Here is a 26720-nt window from a genome sequence, read left to right on the forward strand (position 1 = left end):
AATAGTGCCCTTACTGCCCTTTTGGGCTTGTTTTGTTTTAGACCTGGCTGCTTGTTTCTCTCGCAAAAACCTGGCAACGCTGGTCGCGAGCGACGCAGCACACAGCAGCTCGAGCCTTCACGTCCAGGTGCAGCTCGTTTTTACATTAATTAACCAATTCCATTGAATTAAACACTTTGGACTCATCAGACGCTCATTAGCGACCAGCTGCGAGCGTTTTAATCACCGTCAAAAAACACAGTAAGAACACGTTATTTGCTCTCATTCGCTCGTAAAAAAACACCAGATATACAAGCTATTCTCCCATAGCGACAACGCGCGTCGTGAGAGCTTGCACATCTGTTTTCTTTCGGCGTGCGACGCCGTCTAAAAGACGGATAAATGGCGCGTTAGTTGTAGAAGTAAAACAACCAAGCCGGTTAGCTTTAGCTTGTTAGTTAGCATGCTGTTGTGGGGGGTAACTGTGTTATTTAGGGTAACCGTGTTACGTGTAACCGCGTTTAGGCTGACGACAGCGCTGACGAGAGGTTACGCGGCATGTTGTGTCTTAACCAAGACGGTTAGCTTTAAGCTGTTAGCAACGCAGCTGTATTTGCAGGATAGAGTTGATTTAGTACACAGTCAGTGGTGTAAAGTAACTTAAGTACATTTACTCAAGTACTGTGCTTGACTCAGGTACAAATTTGAGGTACTTTTACTTTACTGGAGTATCTCAAAATGTCAGTATACTTCTACTCCACTACATCTCAGAGGCAAATATTATACTTTTACCCCACTATTATTTGACAACTTTAGTTACTTCACATTTTAATCTCTGGGACCCCAGAGATAGGCTCTATTCACAGCAGCCATATTATGAAGACATTCACAGGTGTTACCAATGATACTATTGAAGACTCTGTTCCATTCTGGTCAAACAGAGTCAGGGTGCTGATATTGTGCATGTTGGCCCACTGGAAACACTCTGTAAGGGTCCATTTGGTTCCATTTGTACACTCTCAGAGTTATGGGGGTCGTGGAAACCACTGTGCTAGACTAAATGGAACAGAGCCTTCATTAGTATCATTGGTAACACCTGGGAAGGAAGCGATAATATGGCTGCTGTGCATAGAGCCTATTTGATCACATTTTAATCTCTGGGACCCCAGAGATTTAGACATGATCTGATCTGAACTCTTTTACTGTGTGTGTGTGTGTGTGTGTGTGTGTGTGTGTGTGTGTGTGTGTGTGTGTGCGCGTGCGCACACTCTTAAAAGGTATAGAGATAACAGTGACTCTATTTATGTTCTATAATGGTGAATTTCAACTATCAATCATTTAGGAATGTATGTATTGGGACCCCCAGATGTTCTTGGGGGGATTACAGCTGTTTCCCTGCAAAATGAGGAACAATGCCCTATGAGAGAATGTACAGTAAAACAAATGACTATTCACATCATATAGCTGCTCTCTCTCCAATTGGTTCCATTTGTACACTCTGAGTTAAATTAACATTGGTTTTACAATGTTAATTGGGGTCCCAGAGGTATAAATGCCATTAAATGGGGGTCTGTAGCCTAATGCATGTCAAACTGGGGGTCCTTGAAATTAAAATGGTTGAGAATCACTGCTAGAGAGCCGTAAAAACCTTCTCTTATTGGGGTCCCTGGCTTATGGGTCCGCAGGGTAATAAGTGTCAATTAGGGGGTCCTTGACATGAAAAAGTTTGAGAACCACTGATCTATATAATATCCCCATAATAGATGGACATTTTCTAAATAATTCAGAAATGTATGTTTTTTCGCATAGCTTAGAATGAATTTGCACTTTTTGATAAAAATATGGGTCAAAACATCAGTAATGTATGGTCTAGGACTGGCTTCGGAGTAGGACCCAAAAGTCTGGCATGGGTCAGGCTCTAACGTTTGAGAGACACTGGCCTAAAACAGTGGTTCCCAAACTGGGGGTCCTGAAATTATTCTTGGGGGGTCGGGTCCCCAGATCATTACCTTAATGTGCAACATTGTTTTCCCACTCAACAGTAAACAAACCAACATACAGTATAAGCGTATACAGGGTACCTGCACATTTCTAAAGTTACAATTGAATGACTTAAGACCTGACAAGCTCACAACGTTGCCAGACTTGTGATCTTGTAGTTTGGCAATTTTCACAATATGTATCCGTGGAACCGAGTCAAACTAAATGTAATGCCTACAATAATCAGACATGACCTCAAGAGGCGGCTGTTCGTAGCTACAGTGTCAGTATGGCTTTATGGGGCTGAGACATGGACCCTCACAGCACAAGCACAACAGGAAAGTGCCCTGGATGGAGTCGACACAAGAATGCTATGAATGACACATGGACGGACCACATCAGAAATGTGGTCCTCTACGCCAGGGGTCTTCAACGTTTTCAGGCCAAGGACCCCCTAGCTGAGAGAGCGATGAAGCGGGGACCCCCTCTATATTGTATAATTGTGTTTCAGGTCAACTTTTGCTGCTCTTTTTTCCCTCTACACCTATAACTCTTTGCCAAAAATAGCTGATCTTGTAGATCTGCTATTTTTGGCCAAAGTTCTCCTCAGAAAAGGGATGCTAGGGTTCAAGTTGTTAATGTAAAAAAAAAAAAAAAAATCATATCACACAAAGATTTGGCGGACCCCCTGTTGTAACTCTGAGGACCCCCTAGGGGTCCCGGACCCCCTGTTGAAGACCCCTGCTCTACGCCGTCTACGGGGACCTGCCATGGGTCACAGACAAAGCCAGAGAGAGAAGGATGAGGCAGTGGCTGGGCACTGCGTCAGCCCAGTTGAGCTCAACACCGTAGAGCTCAAGACCCTGATGTTAGATAGGAGCGTGTACAGGTTAACGATGCATCGCCTCTGCTCCGCCCCCCCAAAGGAAAGGATAGGGGAGGGGAGGGGCGAGGAGGAGACCAGACCACAGACAATCCACTGAATGTTCAAAGTTCAGTTTTTTTGGGTGTAATTGAGGTCATAAAACCTCCAAAAAAACATAAAAAATGTGCAAATGAATGTCATAGAACCTTTAAGCTTTTATACTTTGGCTATTCAAAAATTGCAGCTTGATCTGCTTTTTTTTTAACATTTGTGAATTTGTGCACATTTTTGAATATATATATTTTTAAAGCGGACATTTGTAGCTTCGGGGGGAATCCGCTTGACGCATGCACGCGCGCGCGATTTTTCGGTTTGCGCACTTTTTTCCTTTACTTTATTTCGGTTTTAGGGTTAGGGTTAGGGTTAGGTTAGGGTTACGTTATTTAATTCTCGTTCTCATAAAAAAAAAAAAAAAAAAATCCCTTCCCATCACCAGGGGGGCTGCAGCCCCCGTAGCCCCCCCCCCTTCCCGCGCCACTGTAATTGAGCGGGTCCTTTACATGAAAAAGTTTGAGAACCACTGGACTAGACCTAGTCAGGGGATATTAGCAGAATATTTTCCAATCTTGGAACCACTCCTTGGGCTAAAAACGGCCATAGCCATGTATACTTTTTGTGTAAAAAGCCCATTGAGATTGGGCCGTTTTTAGCCCAAGTGGTTTTGGTGCAAAACAAATGATTGCAATGGATTCAGAATCATAAAAACACCCTAGTTTGACACCTCACATGCTACTTAAAACAGAATTAAATTTTGATTTATTTGGGGGGGATTTTTTTTAACCAAGGTTATGGATGGTACCCCAACTTTAAGGAGCTGTCAAAAAATCTCCTAGGGATACTGCATTTCAGTCTTTGTGAGATGTGTTACTAGACACCTTTACAAACACATTGGTGAAGATTTTTTTTGGTAAGGAATTTATTCCAAGACTTTTTTAATATCCCCTGACTAACCGCACTCTTGCATCGCAATGCCTACAATTCCTAGTGCTTGCTTGTCAGGGTGGCGGGGTGGTCTCCAGTTTCAAATATGATCATTTTGGGGAGGTCAGCGGCATGAAAAGTTTGGGGAACCCTTGGCCTAAAACGTGTGACTGCATGTGTGTGTGTAAATGTTGTGTGTGTCCCACAGGTCACCATGTCACGTCACAGCAGCACAGCGAAGGGCCAGAAGAACAAACACAGCAGCGGCGGTGGCGGGGGGTCCAAGGGCAAAGGACTGAAGGACATCCGCATCGAGGAGTGTGTCAAGATCGCCGTCAACCTGTCCCTGGAGAGGTTTCAGTACAGCGACCAGAACGGTACGTCACTTGCATCTGACTGTGTTTAATTTTACAAGCAGCGGTGTAAAAAAAGTACTCGCATTTCTAACTTAAGTAAAAGTATCAATACTGCAATGTAGAAATACTCTGTTACAAGTAAAAGTCGGGAATTCAAAATGTACTTGGGTAAAAGTACAAACGTATTGGCATCAGAATGTACTTAAAGTACCAAAAGTAAAAGTACACATTGTGCAGAATGTCCCATTTCAAGTTTTCAAATGTTTAAAAATCTTTTGAAAATGGCAGATCTACAAGCTCACAATGCGTCGCGATGCAATTTACATCTACTATTTTGATATATATATTTTTAAACATCTTGAAAGTGTTGAATTGTTTATAACACAAATCTTCTCTTCTGGGGGTGGGGTCCGCGGCCAAATACATGTCCTTTTGGGGGTCCTTGGCACAAAAAAGTTTTATAACTATACTGATTTAGAAGGCCTTAACCCATTGAGACCTGAAGCCGATTCTACATGTCTCCTAAATCTCATACGTTTCTGAAAAACGTATGTTTCTATATTAGTGGTGCTCAATCTTTTTCATGTCAAGGACCCCCAAACTTATGTTTTTGGCCGCGGACCCCCATCAAAATATTTTGTTCCAGGGACCCCCCAGAAGCAAAGATTTGAGTTAAAAATGTTTGCTTTAAAAATATATATATTCAGAAGATTTGCACACATTTTCACGATTTTTCAAAAAATAGCAGATCTACAAGCTTGCTATGAGCTTGTATGTCTGCTATTTTTGAATAGCCCAAAGTGTAAAATAATGCTTTTTAGCTCAAATCTAAAAATGACATGTGTTAAACTTGAACAGAGATGGAGTTTCCGTCGTCGTTGACCAGCACAGAGAGAGCCTTCATCCACCGCTTGGCCCTGTCTCTGGGCTACGTGTCTAAAAGCAGAGGGTACGTTCACTTTGACTGTTGTTACCATTTATTCCCCTCCAGTGTTCACTTTGACAGACAATTTTGATTTAGTGTTAGGCATATTCATCTGAGCTGAATGTTTTAGTCCAGTTTGTATTTGTTGACAAAATTGTCAATATATGTAGCAAGGTTCCCACAGCCATGACATTCCTGGAAATATTTTGAAATGAAATAAACGGTTTTCCAGACCGGTATCAGTGGTGTCTGTGTTCTAGGTTTTTTCGGAGGGCATACTATAGTTATTCCCTCCCACACGCAGGGCACGTGCACGCGCACATGCGTGCGTATGTACGCACGCGCGTGGTCACTGAATGAAATAACCGCTCTATTGTTAAGTAGTTAAGGTGTGAATTACTTAAAAAACTCCAACGGCCAGCGGTCATTATCACCTCAAGACAATAGAGTCATAGACAATAGAGTCATAGACAATAACAAGACAACGCATAAGCCTTCACCTCAGACGCCACATTATCACATGAAAAGGGCTATTTGAACTGAAGTCTACATTCTTGCCCCCCCCCCCCCCAGCCCCTCCAGCGTATCAGTACGCTTCCTCGGACAGTTTTTGGATGGCTACGCTTGGCTACGAAAATATTCTACAGGTCACACTACGTATATAGCGTAACACGGTAGAACACACCACTGGGCCTTATGTATACAGGACGTCAAGTAACACAAATAATAGATCTACAAGCTAACAACACGTTGCACTGTGATACGTTAGCTTGTAGAGATGTTTTTTTAGTCATCTGACACATTCGCTGTGGGGTAATATACTTTAGAAAAGTTATGGGAAAGTTTTGAAAATGAATAGTTACAAATGTGTGGAACCCTGAGTAGTCCTAGTGTTAGTCATCATAGCTTAGTTTTTATTTAGTTTTCTCAAGTGCAAAAAGTTAATTGACAAACAAAAAATGACACCGATGCGTTCCCGGTCTTAAAGGGTTAACACTGAATCCCCCTCACGGTGAAATAAGAGTTTTTAACTGACATCGTTTTAAGCTTGTGAACTGGACTAATACAGTTAGTAACTGTAGGACTAAAGACTGTTACTAAACGTATTCCCTTGCTGCTGTGGACTTCAGGAAAGGTTCCAAGCGGTTCCTGACCATCCGAAAGAAAGCGGGCCTGCAGTGCGTGCAGTCCAGCATGAGCGTCGAGCTGTCCAGTAGTTCCATGCACACAGTGAGGAGCCTGCTGCACAGGTTTCCTGTCACCAGCAAGGAACGCACTGACCTGCTGCCTCGCACGCCAAGCCACACGTCTGCCCCCCCTGACACTGGTGAGTCCTGGAGGTGTTTACGATACCGATACCGGAAAAGCTGCCCATTCTGCCTAAAAGGCTGGTATCGGCAAGTATGCCCGTCTCTAATGCCATTCCTATACCACGTAATTTGTCATGATGATATTTCATTTATAGTTATATTTTGATTACTAATCAAATACTAAAAAATTACTGATTATTGATGTTGCACGACTTTTTTTATACTTTTACTGTACTATTTACATTATAATTTGACTAACTTTTAGCTGCACATTAACAATTATTTATGTTATTAATTAATCACACTACAAGCTTGTACATCTGCTATTTATTTTTTTCACAGAAAAAAAATAGAAACACTGATTTAGAAGGCATTTGTAGAATCGGCCTCAGGTCTCAAAGTGTTCTTGTGTCCCTTTTGTCCGCCTCAGACAACGGCCGTGACAAGAACAGGACCAGCGGGCGTCTGAACAACGGCATTCCCCAGGTTCCCCAGAGGCGGTCGGTGTCGGAGCTGGACGCGTTCCGCCGCTCCCTGCCGGTGTACGAGCGTCAGGACGAGATTGTCCAGATCATCAGAGACCACCGTGTGGTGCTGGTGGTGGGAGAGACCGGCTCTGGTAAAACCACACAGGTATAGAACACAACACATTCTCAGTCACCACGACTGATTTCACTCATTTAGATGCCATAGAATTCACCCTAACCCTAACCCAAAAGGGTTTCCCGTCCTTAAAGGTATAGTTACAAATAGGAGTTCCCGTCCAAAATGGGTTAAGATTGTAGAGTATTTGAAGTGGTCAAACTAGCAATAGAATGCTTGTTCAATCTTCCAGAAAATCCTAATGATCTCAGATATTTCATAAAAGCTAAGGTTAACCCTTAGGAGTCTGGCATTTTGTCTTAAAATACAAAATGCCTATCCTTTTTTTTGTCAGGGATGGCATCAATCTGCAATTTCTTCAACTGGATGGCTTTATGGCTTCCAAAACATCATAACATCATCGTATTGCTGCAATCCTTTATGAAACACAACACAGTGTGTGGGGGGGGGGCTCCTTTCACGCTGTTTCTCAAATCGCATATTAGGACTTTTAGATTTTGTTTTTCTTTAATTCATGTGAGCCAGAGAAGCTACTGTGTTAAGCGTCTACTATGCCATTTGAACCTCCAATTTCCTTCACTCTTAATAACACTTCTGACAACCAAAATAGCTGTATCCCAGGAACGGGTGCAAAGCAGCGTGCAGAACTGCACCAATAGAAATAGGTTGGGGTGGGGACAAAGCCGTGAAACCTTGCTAGAATAGAGACACAACGAGCCAATATTTGATGGTATATTAGGGCAGTCAGGTTGAAACACATCTTTTAATTACTTTTTCTCGCCCGCTTGTGTCGCCATATTACAGGATGGAGTGTTACACCAGTACTTGCTGCATTACAGTGGTCGTCTATTGACAACAGAATCCATTTAACATTATTTCCGTTGCATACATAGCACTACACAGGCTGGCCCTAAATTACATACAGTGAATAATTGTGCCCCCTGGACACTGTGAGATCGCTCATGTCTTCTGACCAAGGCCTTCTTACTGTCCCATTATCTAGGCTAACATCTAAGGGGGATCGAGCCTTCACAGTTGTAGCCCCACAGTCTATGGAAACACCAGTTGAGTCGGTTGATTATTTCAAAAAGGTGCTAAAACTCTCTTGTATCGCAAGCACTTTGTCTTGTAATGTGTTCACCTTCTGTGAAAATAGCTACATTTGTTGTTGTTAATATATATATATATATATATATATATATATATATATATATATATATATATATATATATATATATATATATATATATATATATATATATATATATATATATATATATATATATATATATATATAGTCACAATCATTTTAACCACATGTTATACTTTGACTATCCAAAAATCGTGAAAATGTACAGTGCAAATCTTTGAATATATATGTATCTTTTTTTTAAACAAACATTATTTAGCACAAAGCTTGGCTTCTGGGGGTCCCTGGTATAAAACATTTTCAGATGGGGGTCCGCGGCCAAACACATACTATTTTTGGAGTCCTTCACTTGAAAACAGTTTGAGAACCACTGGATGATGTAATAATGGTGACAGACCTACTAACAGTGACCATCATTTTTTTTTGTCCTGCAGATTCCACAGTTCCTGCTGGATGACAGCAGCAGAAAGGGCGCCCCCTGCAGGATCTTCTGCACGCAGCCCAGGCGGCTGGCAGCCATCGCTGTGGCTGAGCGGGTGGCAGCTGAACGAGGCGAGGCCATTGGACAGACTGTGGGCTATCAGATCCGTCTAGAAAGCAGGTAATGAACGAGGCGAGGCCATTAGTCAAGCTGTGGGCTGTCACAGTGTTTCCCAAACAGTGGGTCGCAGACCGATTTTTGTGGGTCGCAAGTAAATATTTTTTATTTTATGTTTGTATTTATTTTTATTTTATTATTTCAGTAGATTTAAAAAAATGTACAAACATATTCACCATTTTTAATATATTAAAAACAAGTTCTAACAATTTTCAAGAGATTTTCATGAATAGCTTTTTTTTTAAAGAAACTATTAAATTCCATACATTAAACTTTTAAGAAGTAGAACTCACAACGTGTTGTGGAGAAATGTGTTGTGAGCTTGTAGACCTTCTATTTTCACTAGTTTGGGTTCCGGGGAGACATCAAATTTCTCTTTTGGGTGTAAGCTAAAAAGAGTACAGGCCCAAAGGTCACATTTACTAAGTATTGTGGGGTTAAGTGGTGAAATGTCTGAGAATATACTTCAACATGAAGCGTCTGTACGCAGCCAGTGAGAACGGCTGCTTTCATTAACATGGAGCGGAAGAAAATCAGTGTCCGTGCGCTTATGCTTGTAACTCTACTGACATTATGTACTAGTAGAGTGTTGTTAACTAGTAACTAATCATTGTTTTAACCTGGCAGGGTGTCATTCTGCACTAGTAGAGTGTTGTTAACTAGTACTTAATCATTGTTTTAACCTGGCAGGGTGTCATTCTGCACTAGTAGAGTGTTGTTAACTAGTAACTAATCATTGTTTTAACCTGGCAGGGTGTCATTCTGCACTAGTAGAGTGTTGTTAACCAGTACCTAATCATTGTTTTAACCTGGCAGGGTGTCATTCTGCACAAGTATAGTGGTGTTAACTAGTAACTAATCATTGTTTTAACCTGGCAGGGTGTCATTCTGCACTAATAGAGTGTTGTTAACTAGTACCTTATCATTGTTTTAACCTGGCAGGGTGTCATTTGTTGTTAACTAGTAACTAATGATTGTTTTAACCTGGCAGGGTGTCTCCTAAGACCCTGCTGACGTTCTGTACTAGTGGAGTGTTGCTGAGGACGCTGATGGCTGGAGATGCTGCGCTGGCCACTGTCACACATGTCATTGTGGTGAGTGAAGTAACTCTGTTCTGTAGGTCTAGAACAGTCGTTCTCAAAAAGATTTGGCTCAGGGCACCCCTGTAAATAATGTTTTCATCCATGGCACCCCTGAATTACATTGTTACTTTACAGCACCTTACATTTATGTCATATTACCGCCGATCTACAAGCTCACAACGTGTCTTTGTGAGCTTGTAGATCGGCTATTTTTGGCGAAGAGATTTGGTGTCGATTGAAAAAGAACGCACCAAGTACAGTGCAAGTAATAACTATAGATGGTCTGTTAAACTGAAATGATAAATTCCAAATAGTATCCTGCAGCACCCCTGGACTTGCATCACGGCACAGAGTTTGAGAAACCCTGGTCTAGAAACTAGTGTTCAAGGTTCAGCCAGATCAGAGATCTCCACCTGCCGATATGTGTGATGACATCTTCAATTCAATGAAACACTAAAACGGGCGGGAAACTATTAACCACTTAAACCCCAGCATCTGTATTCTGGGTAAACCTTTGCGGGAAACAGTCGATTGACAAGCTCACAATGCGTTGTGAGCTTGTCGATAGGCTATTTTCAGTGAAGATATTCAATGTAGAGTAAAAACACAAAAGTCACTAGTAAAGAGCAGTGGTTTTCAATCTTTACAGGCAGCGACCCCCCAAAATGATCATGTTTGAATTAGGGACCCCCAAAATAATCGTAATTGAACTGGGGATCCCCAGAATGATCATATTTGAATCGGGGACCCCCCAAAATAATCATATTTGAACTGGGGACCCCCCAAAATGATCATATTTGAATCGGGGATCCCCCAAAATAATCATATTTGAACTGGGAACCCCCCACCCCGACAAGCGCTTGGAATTGTAGGAGTTGAGGCATTAAATTTAGTTTGACTCAGTTCCACAGCGTTGTGAGCTTGTAGATCAGCTATTTTCTAAATGTTTGCCTCTTTCTTATATTAGTTGACAATTTGACTAGTGAAACTGGTGTATTGTGGTGGTTGGTGTAAACGAATTGTATGTGTGTGTGCGCGCGTGTGTGCATCAGGACGAGGTTCATGAGCGGGACGGTCTGACGGACTTCCTGCTGATCAAGCTGAGAGACATGCTGCAGACCATGCCGACGCTCAAGATCATCCTGTCCAGCGCTGCCCTGGACGAACAGCTGTTCCTCAGATACTTCGGCTCATGTCCCACCATACACAGTAAGATCTACTGCTGTACCATCCTGCTATGTTCATATGAGATGCATGGATCGCAATGTTCATACACGACCATATGAGATACAAACATTGCAGTGAAATAAATAAGCCTTTGGGAAAGTATAGATGGAGAAAGAAAGGAAAAGTAAGGAAGGAAGAAAGAAAAGTAAGGGACAAAATGAATAAGGAGCACTTCAACCTTTTTTAGCCATATCTTCATATAATTGGTCCTCACTAATTGTTCATTATAAGCTTATGGACAGTTCAGAAAACCTGCCTACCGATGACATCATCGAGGGCATGGCATTTCTCTTCCTGGAAAGTTACATTGTTGATTGCTTTGGAAAGAGAGAAAAAGGGAAGTTTGAAATGGCCAAACCTGCCTACTGATGATGTCACTGGTAGGCAGGTTTCTGAACTGTCAACAGTCCTCCACTGAGACACAGATCTTATAATGAGCATTAGTGAGGACAATTTATATGAAGATAGGTTGAACATGAGGCAGAGCCGACCCAACGGTCTTGCAGGCCGGCTGAGGCCGCTAGGCTGAGGGTTGCTACACTGCATATAAAATCATCTTTTAACACTTCCTTCTTTCTGACAGCTTTCCTTCTTTTTGACAGAAAGCCATTTGATTTCAAATGAAGTAAATTGTATTAAATGTATCCAAAGGGATCTGTTGACCCGTGCAGTCAATAGCATGTGAGGTGTTGTTGACTAATAATGACTAATAACTAATCATCGTTTTATGATTAAAACTAGTCATTGTTTTATGATTAAAAATAATTTATCATTGTTTTATGATTAAAACTAGTAATTGTTTTATGATTAAAACTAGTAATTGTTTTATGATTAAAACTAGTCATTGTTTTAGGATTTAAACTAGTCATTGTTTTGTGACCCATGCAGTCAAAGGACGTCCGTTTGAGGTGAAACAGCTCTTCCTGGAGGACATTCTGAGGATGATGGGATACGCCAACAAAGACATGATCAAATATAAGAAGGAGAGGCAGAGAGGTAATTATTCATCACTCAGTTTGATACTGGGCTTAATTTAGAGAACCACAGTGTGTAAAAATACTTTGTTACGAGTAAAAGTCCTGCACGCAAAATCTTAACATTAACCACTTGAACCCATTCATTTTCTGGGGTAAACATAAGACAAAAATTGACGATCTACAAGCTCACAGCGCGTCACTACGTACCTCGTTGTGAGCTTGTAGATCGGCAATTTTTGGCGAAGAGATTTGGTTTAGAGGTGGGAAAAGTACAGAGCCAACTCGGGTCCAATTGGGTAAGTCTAGAGGGTTTAGGTGGATAAAGGAGCAGTTCACCCATTTTCAACCTTCTTCATATAATTGGTCTTCATTAACACATTCCATGCCAGAGGTTAATCTCATAATGTACTTACCAGTGCCAGCGTTTTATTGTTGTTTTTTTCATGTCGCCATAGACCTTGTTAAAATCCTTAAGATTGAGCTCTGCACTGTTTGTAAACATCGCAGAGATCTGCCTGCTTCGACCAGTGAAAACCACGTGTCAAACGGAGCCGCCATGTTGTAGTTAGAACGGTTTACGTTAAACAGTGATCAGCGAGGAGAAAAACTACAAAGAGAAAATGGCGTTTCAGTTTCGTCATTAGAACGGAGGCCGACGGGATCGGCAAAACCGGATCCCGAATAATTCCGTTTCCGGTGGTGCTACAATGAAATGTGCCGTATCGAAAATTGAAAAAAGTGCAATGTGAACTTTTTTTCGAAAAAAAGAAAAAAGCACCACTTCGCGTAGGTCTACGCGACTGGCACGTGGCGGCTTTAAATAGGTTTGCGTAGCTCTACGCGATTGGCACTCAATGTGTTAACGCTCATTATAATATATTACCATTTCTGTCTACTCACTCTGTGTATCATTGGAAGGCTGTGGACAGTTCAGAAACCCACCTACCAGTGACATCATCTACGGGGAATCCAAATTAATAGAAACTGTAGGTTATCTATTAATGGCAAGTTAGCATGCTATAAAAGAAGCTATTGTTCTCCCTTCAATAAAAAAAATGAAATAAAACATTTGAAATTGTGTTTGAAATGACCAAACCTGCCTACTGATGATGTCACTGGTAGGCGGGTTTCTGAACTGTCCACAGCCCTCCACGAGACACAGAGTGAGTACATACGTGAACATTAGTGAAGACCAATTATATGAAGATAAGGTTGATGGGTGAAGTGGTCCTTTTTAATGGAGTAGTTACTCCAAAAAATTACTTATTTTCTATCAATTACACACCCCATGAAGCATTGAATTCATGGAGACTTTTCAGTTTTTGTCGCATTCCTATATTCCAATATTTGATGACCGGCTCCAGGCTTAAAATAATTAATATAAATATTTTCGGAAATCTCAATGGGAAACAATTTAAAGGTTTTCAATATGTGGCCCCACAAAATGTCCGATACTGCTATGCCCTATAGCAACCTATCAGAATATAGAGCTATTTTAACACTTATTTTAACCAAAGAAAATCACTGACAGAATGATACGCTATGTGTAAATATGTAGATACGTTGTTGTCTCACTTTTTTTCACTAGTAATAGAATCAATATTCACTACGTAAAAGTACTCATTATGCAGAATACATTTCACAATAATATATATCATGTTATTGTATTATAATTATTGTCCAATATTACAACACTTTAGCTGTACTTTATACTTATGCTATTCGAAAAATAGCACTCTACCAGCTCACAATGCATCACTTTGAGCTTAATGTAGATCTTCTATTTTTTTATCATCCCAATATAATTGTCACAATGTCGATATGGAGTTATTTGGTGAAACATGTCGTGACATTTGAATGTGTTGGTGTCGTCTAGAGGAGAAGAGTCAGAAATCATGCAGCGAGTGGCGTGAGGATGAGGAGGGTGGGGATGACGATGATGATGATGGTCACCAGACCCCAGACTCGTGTCACGAGGACGCAGGTGACACCATCTTCAATGAGCTGGTAAGACTACAGCCATGGATTCAAGTTCTCAGTACGCAAGTCTTTTATGGAATCATTTTATGGACCGAAAATACACGTTATGAAAATAAAAACTAAGCTATGATGACTAAAATTATGACTAAATATACTGACAACAAATAAAAACTAGACAACATTTAGGGAGGGATTAGTGGAGAAGAGATCCATTACAACTAAGACAAGTCATTTTATGCTTGGTTGCGTGTGGGTGTCGCTCTGAAAAAGCCATGCTGCGCCGTGTTGTGAGCTTGTCTGTTTTCGGCACGCAGCAAAGTGTAAATCCGCTACGACGTCATCACGGCCCGCCAAAATAAATTTTGGCACTTATAATACGTGCCAAAATGTACTTATAATACGTATTGTACGTAAACATTATAACTTGTCATACATGATTATAAACATTTATAGTGATTTTTATAATGCCTTAATAAACGCATTGTAATGCATTATAACCCGACCTTTAAGTAAAGTGTTACCTTATCTTTTTTAGACACCAGTGACTCTCTGATTAGAGAATTTTATTTTTATTTGATGGCCTTCCTGCCCTGGCATTTTGCCTTTGTTCCCTCAAAAATGTTCAACACCAAAGTACTTTGTGGTGTTGCCCATAAAATGACTCTGTTCCATTCTGGTCAAAAGTCAGGGTGCTGATATTGTGCGTGTTGGTTCACTGGAAACACTCTGCTACACCAGTGGGTCTCAAAGTGTGGTCCAGGGACCCTAATGGTTCCTTGAGGGGGTTCGAAATGGCCCCTTACGGGTTTTTCATTTTGAGAGTGTACAAATGGAACCAAATGGACCTCAAAATATTTTGTTCCAGGGACGAGAGACCCCCAGAAGCAAAGATTTGAGTTAAAAATGTTCGCTTTAAAAGATATATATATTCAAAGATTTGAACGTTTAAAAAAAAATAGCAGATCTACAAGCTTATGGCACGAAGTGACGCCCTATGAGCTTGTTTATCTGCTATTTTTGAATAGCAATGGCTGAAGTGGTTAAAATCTAAAATGACACAGATGCCTTCCCCGTTTTGAATGGGTTAACAGAGTGAGCCGGATGCCGCGGTGCCTCTGGAGCCGTGGCTGTCCAAGGAGATGGACTCCTGCATCTCCAACGTCTTCCATCACCAGGATGCAGACGTCTTCGTTCAGCTCTTCAACCTCATCCTCAACGAGAACGTCAGCGGTAAATAGAACACTGTTTCCCAAACTTTGTTTGCCAAAATGTGTATGGGTCACAAGTTTTTCCTACAGTTGAAAAAATATATTTCAAAAGACTTTTCTTTTCAATCTTTAAAAAAAAAAAGTGTTTAAAACAAACAAACAAACCAATTTAAGAAATGTCATTAATAAAAAAATATATCATTACGAAGTAGTGAAAATTGCCGATCTACAAGCTCGCAACGCGGCACAAAGAGACGTGTTGTTCGCTTGTAGATATGCTGTTTTCACTAGTTTGGGTCCCGGGAAAACGTCTAATCTCTCTTTTGGATCTCAACCTGAAAGGTTTGGGAACCACTGTTCTAGCTAGAACAGTGGTTCTTAAACTTATCAGGCCACGACCCCCCAAAAATAATCATATTTGAACTGGGAACCCCCCAAAAATAATCAAATTTGAACTGGGCACCCCCCAAAAATAATCAAATTTGAACTGGGAACCCCCCAAGAATAATCATATTTGAACTGGGAACTTCCTAAAAATAATCACATTTGAACTGGGGACCCCCCAAAATAATCATATTTGATTTGAGGACCCCCCCACCCTGACAAGCACTCGAGGAGTCGAGGCATTACATTTAGTTTGACTCGGTTCCACAGATAAGTATTTGTGCCTCTTTCGTGGGTATTATTTGACAATGTGGCCAGTGTTTGACCATTTCTTATAGCACAGTTTGCTGATTACTTTTGATGAAGTTATGGTTTTATGTCTTATGTCCTGGGGTGCACATAACTGGTGCGCACCCTAACTTTAGCGCACCCAAAATAAATAAATAATGCGCGGCGCAGACGACGCGAGTCGCTTTTGCGTACCAACAGCTGGGACAGGAATTTCCAAGCTTTTATTTTTTAGCAAAATTACAAAATAAAAGCCTGGAGATCGAGGCTAGGAATTTACTTCCTGAAGCCACACTCACACAATCACGCTAAAGCACGAGTCGGCCCCATGTACAGCCATTAGGCGCAGGAGGAGGGGACACATGCTGCACGTGATTGTGTGATTGTTGCCTCGCATCGCCTCGCATGGTCTTTTGATTGATTGATTGATTGAATATTTTATTAGGCAAAAGAATGTAAAACAACACATTTACATTTAAAAATACTTTGTCTAACAGGTCCGTTCATAAAAGTCCTTGCGGACTTGTTTCCAATGAGGGCCTTGGTATTCAATTCATAGACATATATAGTGGCACCACAGTTCGAATATCATTACACAAAGAAATAAAAAATAAAACAGCAAAAAAAAAGTATATATATATATATATATATATATATATATATATATATGTATATGTATATATATATATATATGTATATATATATATATATATATATATATATATATATATATATATATATATATATATATATATATATATATATATATGTGTGTGTATATATATATATATATATATATATATATATATATATATATATATATATATGTATATATATATATATATATATATATAACACTATGTACAACCAAAGGAATAAAAAAAAGGGGGGAAAGATATGTACAAGAACAGGGGGGGGGGGGTCGGCTGTCTAACGGGAAAATGGTACTACCTCCTCTTTTGGCCTCCTGAAAGGTGATTTTGTAAGGCTCTTTTAAATGAGCCCAGCGAACTGCATTTTTTGAGGGATGGGGTTAGACCATTCCAAACCTGGGTGGCAGTGCTGTAGAAGGAGAATTTGCCCATGTTTGTTTTATGGGTGGGTGGTACCAAATTGTTGTTAGCGCTCCCTCTGGTATTGTGACTGTGGGTGTCACTAACCTTTTGGAGGTATTTACTCAGATATGCGGGAATAGGGGGCATATCGGGAAAATTTTCATTTACAATTTTGAAGGCCAGTCCCATTTTTAGTTGTTTAACCCTGTCTTCCACCCTGAGCCAGCCTAGGCCCTCTCCCACCCTAAATGGGTGGGAGAAAGGTGGGTCATGGGCCCCAATCCGAGGAGTAGTCGAATCAGTTTGTTTTGGGAGGTTTGAAGCTTAGTCTTCAGTGACACTGAGGTGTTGGAGTACCAGGAGGTGCTAGCATAATCAAAATGTGGTTGAATCAGGGCCCCTGAGAGGGTCCTGAGGGCCTGAGGGTTGACAAAAGAGGAAACTCTGCCCATAAATTTGGTTCTCTGGTTTACTATTTTGACCACCTTTGACCCCATGCTTTTACCTGACAGGTATTCGTCGAGAATACAACCCAAATAGGTAATCTCTTCTTTGCTAGAGATAATTGTGTCATCGACTTTGACCTTGAAATCATTTACCTCCATCTGTCTGAGGGAATGTTTGGTCCCAAAGAGAATGGATTCAGTTTTCCCAAGGTGTAGTGACAGTTTGTTATCGGTAAGCCAAGTACGGATTTTTGAGAGTTCGGAGCTGAGCGCCTCCTCAACTTGCAACTTGTCCTCTCCCGAGATCAGGAGTGCCGAGTCATCAGCGAACAGGAACAATTTGCAGTTACAGGCAGCATTCATGTCGTTAATGTATAAAAGGAACAGTAACGGCCCTAGAATGCTGCCCTGAGGAACCCCACAGCTCACCGGGAGGGAAGAGGACATGGTTCCGTTGATGTCAACCACTTGTTCTCTTCCCTCCAGGTAGGTCTCGCATTGCCTCGCTGCGTGCACGCACGCCACGCAGATAGCAGCGGCTGTTAGAGGCACTCGTCACCGATGATGAACGAAATATGCCGTGAACGTCCCAATCTGGCGGATAAAAGCAGCGCAGCACAGGGCACCAACCTTGGGGGGTTCACCAAACGGCGTTAGAAAAAAACGGCGAGAAACGGCGACATTTGGAAGCCGTTTCGCGCCCCGGTGGGCACCGTGCTGAAGCCCCCCTCCTGTTGATAAAACGGGACGGGACCTTTTGTGTGCACCAAGTCACATCTCCAGGTGCTCTTCTAGACCTAAAAAGTTATGTGCACCCCTGCTTATGTCTTATTTATTCATTAATTTGACAGGTAATGAAAAGTTCTTAAAAGTCTTTTACATTTTTACTTTAGAAATGTGCAGGTACCCTGTATACACTTATACTGTATGCTGGTTTGTTTACTGGCATGTTCATGTGTATTTTCAGACATTTAACCACTTAAAACCTCAATATTGAGTAAACTTGACCTTCGGCACTGTACTTGGTCTGCAGATCTGCTATTTTTGGCTAATGTTACCCTTAGAATAGGGTAAAATAGGCCCCCTGTAGTAACTCTTGAGGACCGCCTGTTGGAGACCCCTGTTGTAATGTAATGTGATTACTTTGCAGTGGACTACACGCACAGTGAGACCAGTGCCACAGCTCTCATGGTAGCAGCAGCGAGGGGTTTCCTGACACAGATGGAGAAGCTGATAACCATGGGAGCAAACATCCACCTCAAAGCCAACAATGATTGGTAGGCACTGCTGCCAGATTGTGTGAGAGAAACAAGCAGGCTAATAGGCTACATGAGCACTCTAAACCTATAATGCACTGTCTATTTGAAAATAGGCAATCTATAAGCTCTATAGATTGGCTCGCATTTGCAACGTGTTGTGAGTGTGTTGTGAACAGGTCGTGACTTGGTGTTTGTGTGTTGCAGGACGGCTTTAGACTGGGCCAAACACTTTAAACAGACTGAAGCTGTGGACCTACTGGAATCCTACCTGTAAGTCATGTTACATTATCTTTATATCATTTAAAGTTGCAGTCCTATGTGTGGGCCAGGGCAGGAATTTCACGGCGGCCACGGCGGCCATGGCCGTCGTTGCCCCTCTCATTGGCCGTGTGCCCCTCGAATAATGACATGCCTTCACGGCCACAGTGGCCGTGGTGCCCCAGATGCGCCCAGCAACTGATTTCACAGTTTTTCCTCTGCGCGATTTTCCTGTCAATACGTTTTTTTTTTAGACACCAGTCCCTTTGGTTGAGCTGCGCAGCTACAACATGCACAGTGGTAGGTATAGGTTTGATTTTGAGCCTCCTATGAACCTTCGGAATCCCGCAACACCGTGTAATAGACACAAAAGCATTACCGGGCCAAACCGGAGTTAATCTAACGCAGCCTGTTGAATGGTAGGTTTGATTTCTAGCCTGAGAGAGAGAGAGAGAGAGAGGATTCCGTAGTCCTACAGACCGATGTGCCCCGATGTTTTTTTCAACAGCAAAATATAGATGAATACATCTAATAAAATACAGCGAAATCCCCAAATTACGAGTCTTAATATAAAGCAAGCAACAGAATAACTGCAGACAAATTAAAAGTTTAGGCTATCAATATCATACAAAAGAGTGACCTCACGCTCTGATGGACAAGAAATATATATTCCTTTTGCAAACCACATCCATAATATCTGTTCGTTTGTCAACAATGTTCTAATTGGGAAGTTTATTTCAACAGCTAGAATGTGACAGTTTTAGTCCGTTTGTTGGTGCGCAACACAGCCCTCGTTAAGTGAATTACTTTCACCTGCAGCGCAGTGTGTGGAGTGTGCGCAACAGGGCATATCTCCGCCAAGCCAGGGTGACCTACCCAGGCTCATGAAATTCATATGCAGGCATAGTAGCCAATTAGAATGAAATCTGCAAAAACGGACTCATACAGAACCATATATTGGCTATATATTATGGCTGTGGGGTGGAAATCTTGTATGTTCCTTTTTTATTATTATTTAAAAACAATTTAAAATTGTGATAATAGCCAATCTACAAGCTGTAATTATTAATAATTAAGAAATAGGCCTACTATATTTTATAGAGTGAAAAATCAACTAAAGTCATTATTAGTGCAAGTTCAATCACATTTCATTTGAATGAAAATAACTTGTGGGGAAAAGACAAAATCTCTAACCAGAGGTCTTCAACAGGGGGTCCGCGAAGGTACTGCAGGGGGTCCGCGACCCCTAGGGGGTCCGCGAAGGTACTGCAGGGGGTCCGCGAAATTGTTGTTTGATTCAAAAATATTTTTGTTTTTAAAAACTTTTTTTCATTATTTTTTTTTTCAAAAAATGTAAATTTGTCTTTAAACATAACATGACATATTTTAATAGCTTAGTAATGAATGCACAATAACATGGTATGTTTATACATATTTTGTAGAGAAAGATCAGTGGTGTCAGTTCAGCAAAAGCTAAGGTATGGCAAGGTTAGGGTTGCCAACTCCCAGAGATTAAAATAAGGGACATCTATCCTTTTTGTTAGGGGGTCAACCCCCCCAAAACCCCTGAAATGCATAGAAACTATGCATTATACCTATAACACAATGCAAACACAATGGTCTTACACCTGCATTAGGCTACTATTCATGATTTTATTTCTCTTTTTTTTTCTGGAGCCAAGGTATGGCACCTGCCATGCCTTGCCATACCCAATTGACGCCCCTGAGAAAGGTCCTTTTGCACACCTACTGGGTCAACCTGTGCGTAGGAGCAGGAAATTTCTTCATGTGTATTTATATAAAACACAATTTTATACATAAATATATGATATATATAGTAGCCTACCCCCTACCTACCCTACGAGGTAGGGGGTCCAGTTTGGGGGTCCCTGCCCTGAAAAGGTTGAAGACCCCTAATCTGTGAATCTAATGTGATTAATGTGACCCCTACTTCAGTCAATGAAGTCCAGGGCTGAATGTGACATATTGAGACCTATATAACCAAATATTGGTAATTTGCCAACACATTATTTTGTGAAATAAATGGGTTATATTTCACAGATAGTTATACAATTCTTATTAAAATACAATCATCCTTAAAGGGACATTTCACCCCTGGAAGAAAATGACCCAATGGTAATGAAGTTTAGGACTCAATTATTATTATTTTTGTGTATGATCTGTGTTTTGAGATATCTAGTAATCTTCTAACATCTCGTGACGTTATTTACGTCACGAGATGTTATGTCATTCCTTTTCCGCACTACATGTTGTCTCGATGCGTCTCACACAGACCAGCTCCAAAGACCGCCCCAATGGGGTGTCCCCACACAGTCACTCCCATTAGCTGCGCCCCCCGTTGCAGAGTGAGACTTTACTTTACCTGAGTTATCTTCTGATAGTTGTACTTGAATGTTGACATGAAATAATAATCCTGTGTAGTGTTTCATAAGCGCAAGCGTGAAAAAAAAAAGACAGCGTGGAGATGCAGCGCTGGTAAACAAACCGTCGCGAAAGGCTAGGATAAAAATACCAAGGATTCGACAGTGATGTCACTACTATGCGACACGGAAGTAGAACTGCATGAAGATAGCAAGGATTTGACAGTGATATGACATCACTAACGAATCCTTGGACATATATGTAACTAGATGAACATGTGCTAGGTTGACGTTCTTCAGTCAGTGTTGCCAGATATTGTGAGAGAAATAAGCAACCAGGTCTAAGAAAACAAACCCAAAAGAGGATAACTAGGCCAACTTTACCTAGACATGTACATGGGATATTATATATTTGAAAATTGCCGATCTACAAGCTCACAACGCTTCGCTACCCATTGTGAGCTTGTAGATCTGCTATTTACAAAAAAATCTTGAGGGGGAAAAAGTGCAAAATGTGGAATATTTTTGACACATATCTGTTAGGGGCTCCCTGGCACAAATTATAATTTCAGATGGGGGACTGTGGAAAAATACATGAACATGTTTGAGAACCACTGGTTTAAACAACAATCAAAACATTTGGAAACAAGCCCAAATATCAACTACATTTTAGAAAGAAGCCGCTTATAATAAGCAGACATGGCAACACTGCCATGCTGTTTCAATGTTGTCGTTGGAGATCACACCCACATAGAATCTCCCCTGCCACAAGGAGGGGCAGTAAACCAAAGCATTATGGTCATTGTAGTAATGCAGCAGTCCAGTCAAACCGTAGTCAAACACACAGATTTCATTATTTTTCTGGCCATAGGGTGCAAATTTTAAATTGTGCTACTGTTATCTACTACAAATACTATTACCATTGAGTGATTGCAGTTTCTTCCAGGGGTGAAATGCTCCTTTAACCTTCAAGTTAAATGCATTATTTCCGTGGACTTAAAAAACCTTTTTGGACTTAAAAAACTTTTTATTTTTTGGATGGCCTTCCTGCCCTGGCATTTGGCCTTTGTGCCCTCCAAAAAATTACAACACCAAAGGCCAAGTGGCCTTGCCCCTAAAATGACGAAATTCCAGGCCTGGTGTGGGCAGTTAAATAGGGCCTAAAACATGTATTGTAACATTACATTTACATTATGTCCATATCTGTACAGCTGTTTCCTTCTCTTCAAAGGCTTTCTTTTGTATTAGGTATTGTAACATTTTGTTTGAGGAGCACTTGTAGATTATATTTAAGTGGTTTGTTCCATTCATATTTTGTTCCGTTAATATTTAATACAGTTTTATAACTTCAATTCGGTTCATTTTGGTTATTTAGTCCTGAAAGGTAGGAGCTACATGCTACCATAGGACGTTAGAACAAAGTTCTCATGGCGCATGAGAAGGAAAACAAAGTTCTTGTTGACACCTTTCATACTCCTTTTGATGTCCTTCGGACGGGTTAACCAAACCTTCCTCTTGTTCTGACAGGGTGACCACTGAACGTTCTGAGACCGCCCATAAGAACTTCTAATTGACTCAACCTTGTCCCATACGAACTTTGTCCTGATGTCTTATGGTAGCATGTAGCCCCCCCTTTGGTGACACACATTTCGGTTACACCGTTTAACACATTAAAACCGGGAAAGCATCTATATATGCTATATTAGTGTTTCAGAAAACTCTTAGGATTTAGAACAGTGGTTTAGAACAGTGGCTCTCAAAAATAGCAGATCTCACCTGCTATTTTTGATCATATTTGAAAGTGTTGAAATCATTTAGATTTATTTATTTTTCCCCAAAATGTTCTGGGGGGGCACCGAGTGCCGCGCTATGAGCTTGTAGATGTGCTATTTTTTTGAAAAATCGTGAAAATGTGTGCACATTTTTTATATACATTTTTAACTCAAATCTTTGCTTCTGGGGGTCCCTGGAACAAAATATTTTTAGATGGGAGGGGGTCCGCGGACAAATACATATTATTTTAGGGGTCCTTGACATGAAAAAAGTTTGAAAACCATTGAAAATATAGCAACATAAGTAAAAAATAAAATAAAAAAAAACTTCAGGAAAAAAACTTGGTGCCGCGCTATGAGCTTGTATATCTGCTATTTTTATAGAGCCAAAGAAATCTTAAAATGACACAGATGCGTTCCCGGTCTTAAAGGGTTAAATGGGTTTAACCTCGCCATCCCTATTGCAGACTAAAGTCTCTCTCTCTCTCTCTCTCTCTCTCTCTCTCTCCTACAGCTCCATGGCAGAGAGCAGTCATGTGGATGAGAGCACCCTGGTGCAGCGTGGCAGCGCCGAGCTGAGCCCCGAGGAGCAGGAGCTGCTGCAGGCCTATCACCACAGCTTTGACGACGACAAGGTGGACCTGGACCTCGTCATGCATCTGCTGCACAACATCTGCACCACCTCTGAGGACGGTGAGGAGATGGTTTCCTGTTAACCCTTTAAAAACCGGGAACGCATCTGTGTGTCATTTTTTAAGATTTCTTTGGCTATATAAAAATAGCAGATATACAAGCTCATAGCGCGGCACCGAGTGCCGCGCTATGAGCTTGTAGATCTGCTATTTTTGGGGGGGAAATCGTGAAAATGTGTGCAAATCTTTAGTTCGAATATATGTATACTTTTTTAAAACGAAAGTTTGTAACTCAAATCTTTGCTTCTGGGGATTTTACAAATGTCTTCTATTTTTATTTTACTTATGTTGCTATATTAATGGTTTTCAAACTTTTTTCATTTCAAGGACCCCCAAAATAATATGTATTTGTCTGCAGGCCCCCTCCCATCTAAAAATATTTTGTTCCAGGGACCCCTAGAAGCAAAGGTTTGAGTTAAAAATGTATATACACATTTTGCACAAATTTTCTAAAAAATAACAGATCTACAAGATCTACATTTTGAATAGCCAAAGACATCTTGAAATGACACACATGCGTTCCCTTCCCGGCCTTAAAGGGTTAAAGGGTTAAAAGCTTAAAGCTCTGTATTCTGATAGTAATCATTGCTATAGAGTGTTTGTTCAGTAACAGGAGTCTCCTTGTCTCTGCAGCTCTTGAATAAACATAAAACAGTTTGTTCCATTTCCAGTTTTGTCTGCTCATTTCTTTGTGTCATCACTTCCAATTTCACTTGTTCACTTGATATATCCTGTATCCGGTATGAGTTCTCTCTCCTGATTGGATAAAATTGGTATCCTGACCGTTTAATAAAGAGCTGGAGAGAAGGGGGAGGTCCCTGTTAATGAACAAACACTCTATAGCAATGATTACTATCAGAATATATAGTTGTTTAACCCTTATTTTAACAAAGGGATATCACTTGCTGGGGGTCCCCGGACCCCACTTTGAGAACCGCGGCCCTAGAACAGTGCAGTAAAAAAGGCTTGCTCTCCTTCCCCTCAAGGCGCTGTTCTGATCTTCTTGCCTGGATATGAGGAGATTGTTGGCCTCAAAGACCGCATCACCTGTGACGACAAAAGATTCTCTGAATACGCTCGCAGGTAAACGCCGAGCAAGACACTGGACCCCTAACTGCTCCTGATGAGCAGGTTGGTCGCTGCAGTGGTGGAAAAAGTACTCGCATTTTTTTACTTAAGTAAAAGTATCAATACTGCAATGTAAAAGTCAAGAATCCAAAATGTACTTGAGTAAAAGTACAAAAGTATTGGTATCAAAATGGACTTAAAGTACCAAAAGTAAAAGTACTCATAATATGCAGACTGTCCCATTTCAAGTTTTCAAATGTATAAAAACCCTTTGAAAATAGCAGATCTACAAGCTCACAATGTGTCGCATCGCGACGCATTGTGAGCTTGTAGATCAGCTATTTTCAAATGGCCGAAATATATGTAGTGGTTAATGCATGTGTTGTCTAATAATCAAAATCTACAAAGTAACTAGCAACTAAAGTTTTCAAATAATTGTAGTGGAGTAAAAGTACAAAATTTGGATCCGAGATGTACTGGAGTAAAAGTATTAGAAATTGGAAATACTCAAGTAAAGTAAAAATACCTCAAAATTGTACTTACTGTAAGTAAATATACTTAGTTACTTTCCGCCACTGGGTGTCTGTGAGTTAGGGTTGGGAACCGGAAACCGGAGGAACCGGATCCAACATTTGAGGAAACAGGAATCGGTTTCATGATCACATTTGGAACGGGTTTTATTACACTGACAGGGCTGGTGTGGACTTCACGTCTGCCGTACAAGTGCTTTGTGAGGAGTCTCACAAAGCACTTTGTGAGACTCCTCTGTGAAATGTGCTATATAAATAAAATGTACTTACTTACAATTACAATACCGGTGGTTCTGAATATCTTTAATTTCACTGAGAGTGTACAGACCTGTAAGGGTCCATTAAGTTCCATTTGTACACTCTGAGTTTCAGACCTGTAAGGGTCCATTTGGAACCCCCTCAAGTAAACCACAGGGTCCCTTCACCTCACTATGAGAACCACTACAATAATATGTATGCAATACTCTATGTATGATTGAATTTATGTTAAATATATAAATATAGGAACGGTTAAAGGGAACCATTAAGAGGGAATCGTTAAGGAACCGGAACCGTTAAAATCCCTAAGGATCCCAACCTGTGTGTGTGTGTGTGTGTGTGTGTGTGTGTGTGTGTGTGTGTGTGTGTGTGTGTGTGTGTTGCACATTGTAAAGCACTTTAAAAGTGCTTAATAGATAGATGCACCATGTAGCATTTCTGTACTGTTGGAAGCTCTGCCATGACAGCAAGACGAGACATTTTCCTCAGTCACACTGCTGAAATACTCCTCGATGAAATGACAGAGACTAATTAACCATGAGGTCAAAACGTTTGTGCTAGAGCCCGACCCATGCCAGATTTCTGGGTGTAATATCTCTACCGGTTTTGGAGAATCCTAGACCTAACGATTTTAGTTTGTTAACTCTCTCAGTGCCACACAATGAGTTATCCCGAGTTTTTTCTGAATGCCCTCAGTGCCAAGAACGAAAAATCCAGAGTTAAAAAAATAAATAAAAAATAAAAAATAGCAGCTCTGAAGATCACAACGCGGCGCCTATTTTTTGAAAACTTTTGTTCATTTTCACCTATAATGACAAGTCCTAAACAGGGAGGACAGAGAGAAAGCGATTGAAATATCGGGGCGTATCGGCCCCCATAATTGCTGATACCGTTCATTAAAAGTCAAATAATGACTGATAATGTATGGACCAAACCGATATATGGGTGTGGTCGTAATTTGAATAACAGCATGCGATGTGTTGATGTTGTTCAGGTTCCAGGTGTTCACCCTGCACTCCAACATGCAAACTATGGACCAGAAGAAGGTCATGAGGAACACGCCCCCTGGAGTCAGGAAAATAGTGAGTCTGATCCAAAGAAACTGATT

The 26720-nt window shown here is 40.8% G+C and overlaps 1 protein-coding gene across 3 annotated transcripts in view; it reads left to right on the top strand.

Moving 5' to 3' along the window:
• The first annotated feature begins 89 nt into the window (after nucleotides 1-89).
• Nucleotides 90-26720, top strand: part of ythdc2 (YTH domain containing 2) — a 62858-nt gene continuing 36227 nt past the window's right edge. For 2 of the 3 annotated variants that reach the window (XR_014600830.1, XM_084058175.1), the window contains exons 1-16: nucleotides 97-240; nucleotides 4014-4182; nucleotides 5020-5110; nucleotides 6217-6413; nucleotides 6827-7029; nucleotides 8584-8750; nucleotides 9739-9841; nucleotides 10882-11038; nucleotides 11945-12052; nucleotides 13910-14040; nucleotides 15105-15243; nucleotides 18545-18671; nucleotides 18858-18923; nucleotides 23579-23757; nucleotides 24743-24839; nucleotides 26607-26694. Coding sequence is in view for 2 of the 3 variants with exons in the window: in XM_084058175.1 (XP_083914301.1) it covers nucleotides 4020-4182; nucleotides 5020-5110; nucleotides 6217-6413; nucleotides 6827-7029; nucleotides 8584-8750; nucleotides 9739-9841; nucleotides 10882-11038; nucleotides 11945-12052; nucleotides 13910-14040; nucleotides 15105-15243; nucleotides 18545-18671; nucleotides 18858-18923; nucleotides 23579-23757; nucleotides 24743-24839; nucleotides 26607-26694 (2016 nt within the window). In the remaining variant the exon portion in view is untranslated. Of the gene's footprint in view, nucleotides 241-4013; nucleotides 4183-5019; nucleotides 5111-6216; nucleotides 6414-6826; nucleotides 7030-8583; nucleotides 8751-9738; nucleotides 9842-10881; nucleotides 11039-11944; nucleotides 12053-13909; nucleotides 14041-15104; nucleotides 15244-18544; nucleotides 18672-18857; nucleotides 18924-23578; nucleotides 23758-24742; nucleotides 24840-26606; nucleotides 26695-26720 lie in introns of all 3 variants that reach the window. The other variant, XM_084058176.1, reaches the window with a different exon arrangement.

The sequence above is a fragment of the Gymnoscopelus microlampas genome, assembly GCF_963454915.1.
Source record: "Gymnoscopelus microlampas genome assembly, chromosome: 5".
NCBI lineage: Eukaryota > Metazoa > Chordata > Actinopteri > Myctophiformes > Myctophidae > Gymnoscopelus > Gymnoscopelus microlampas.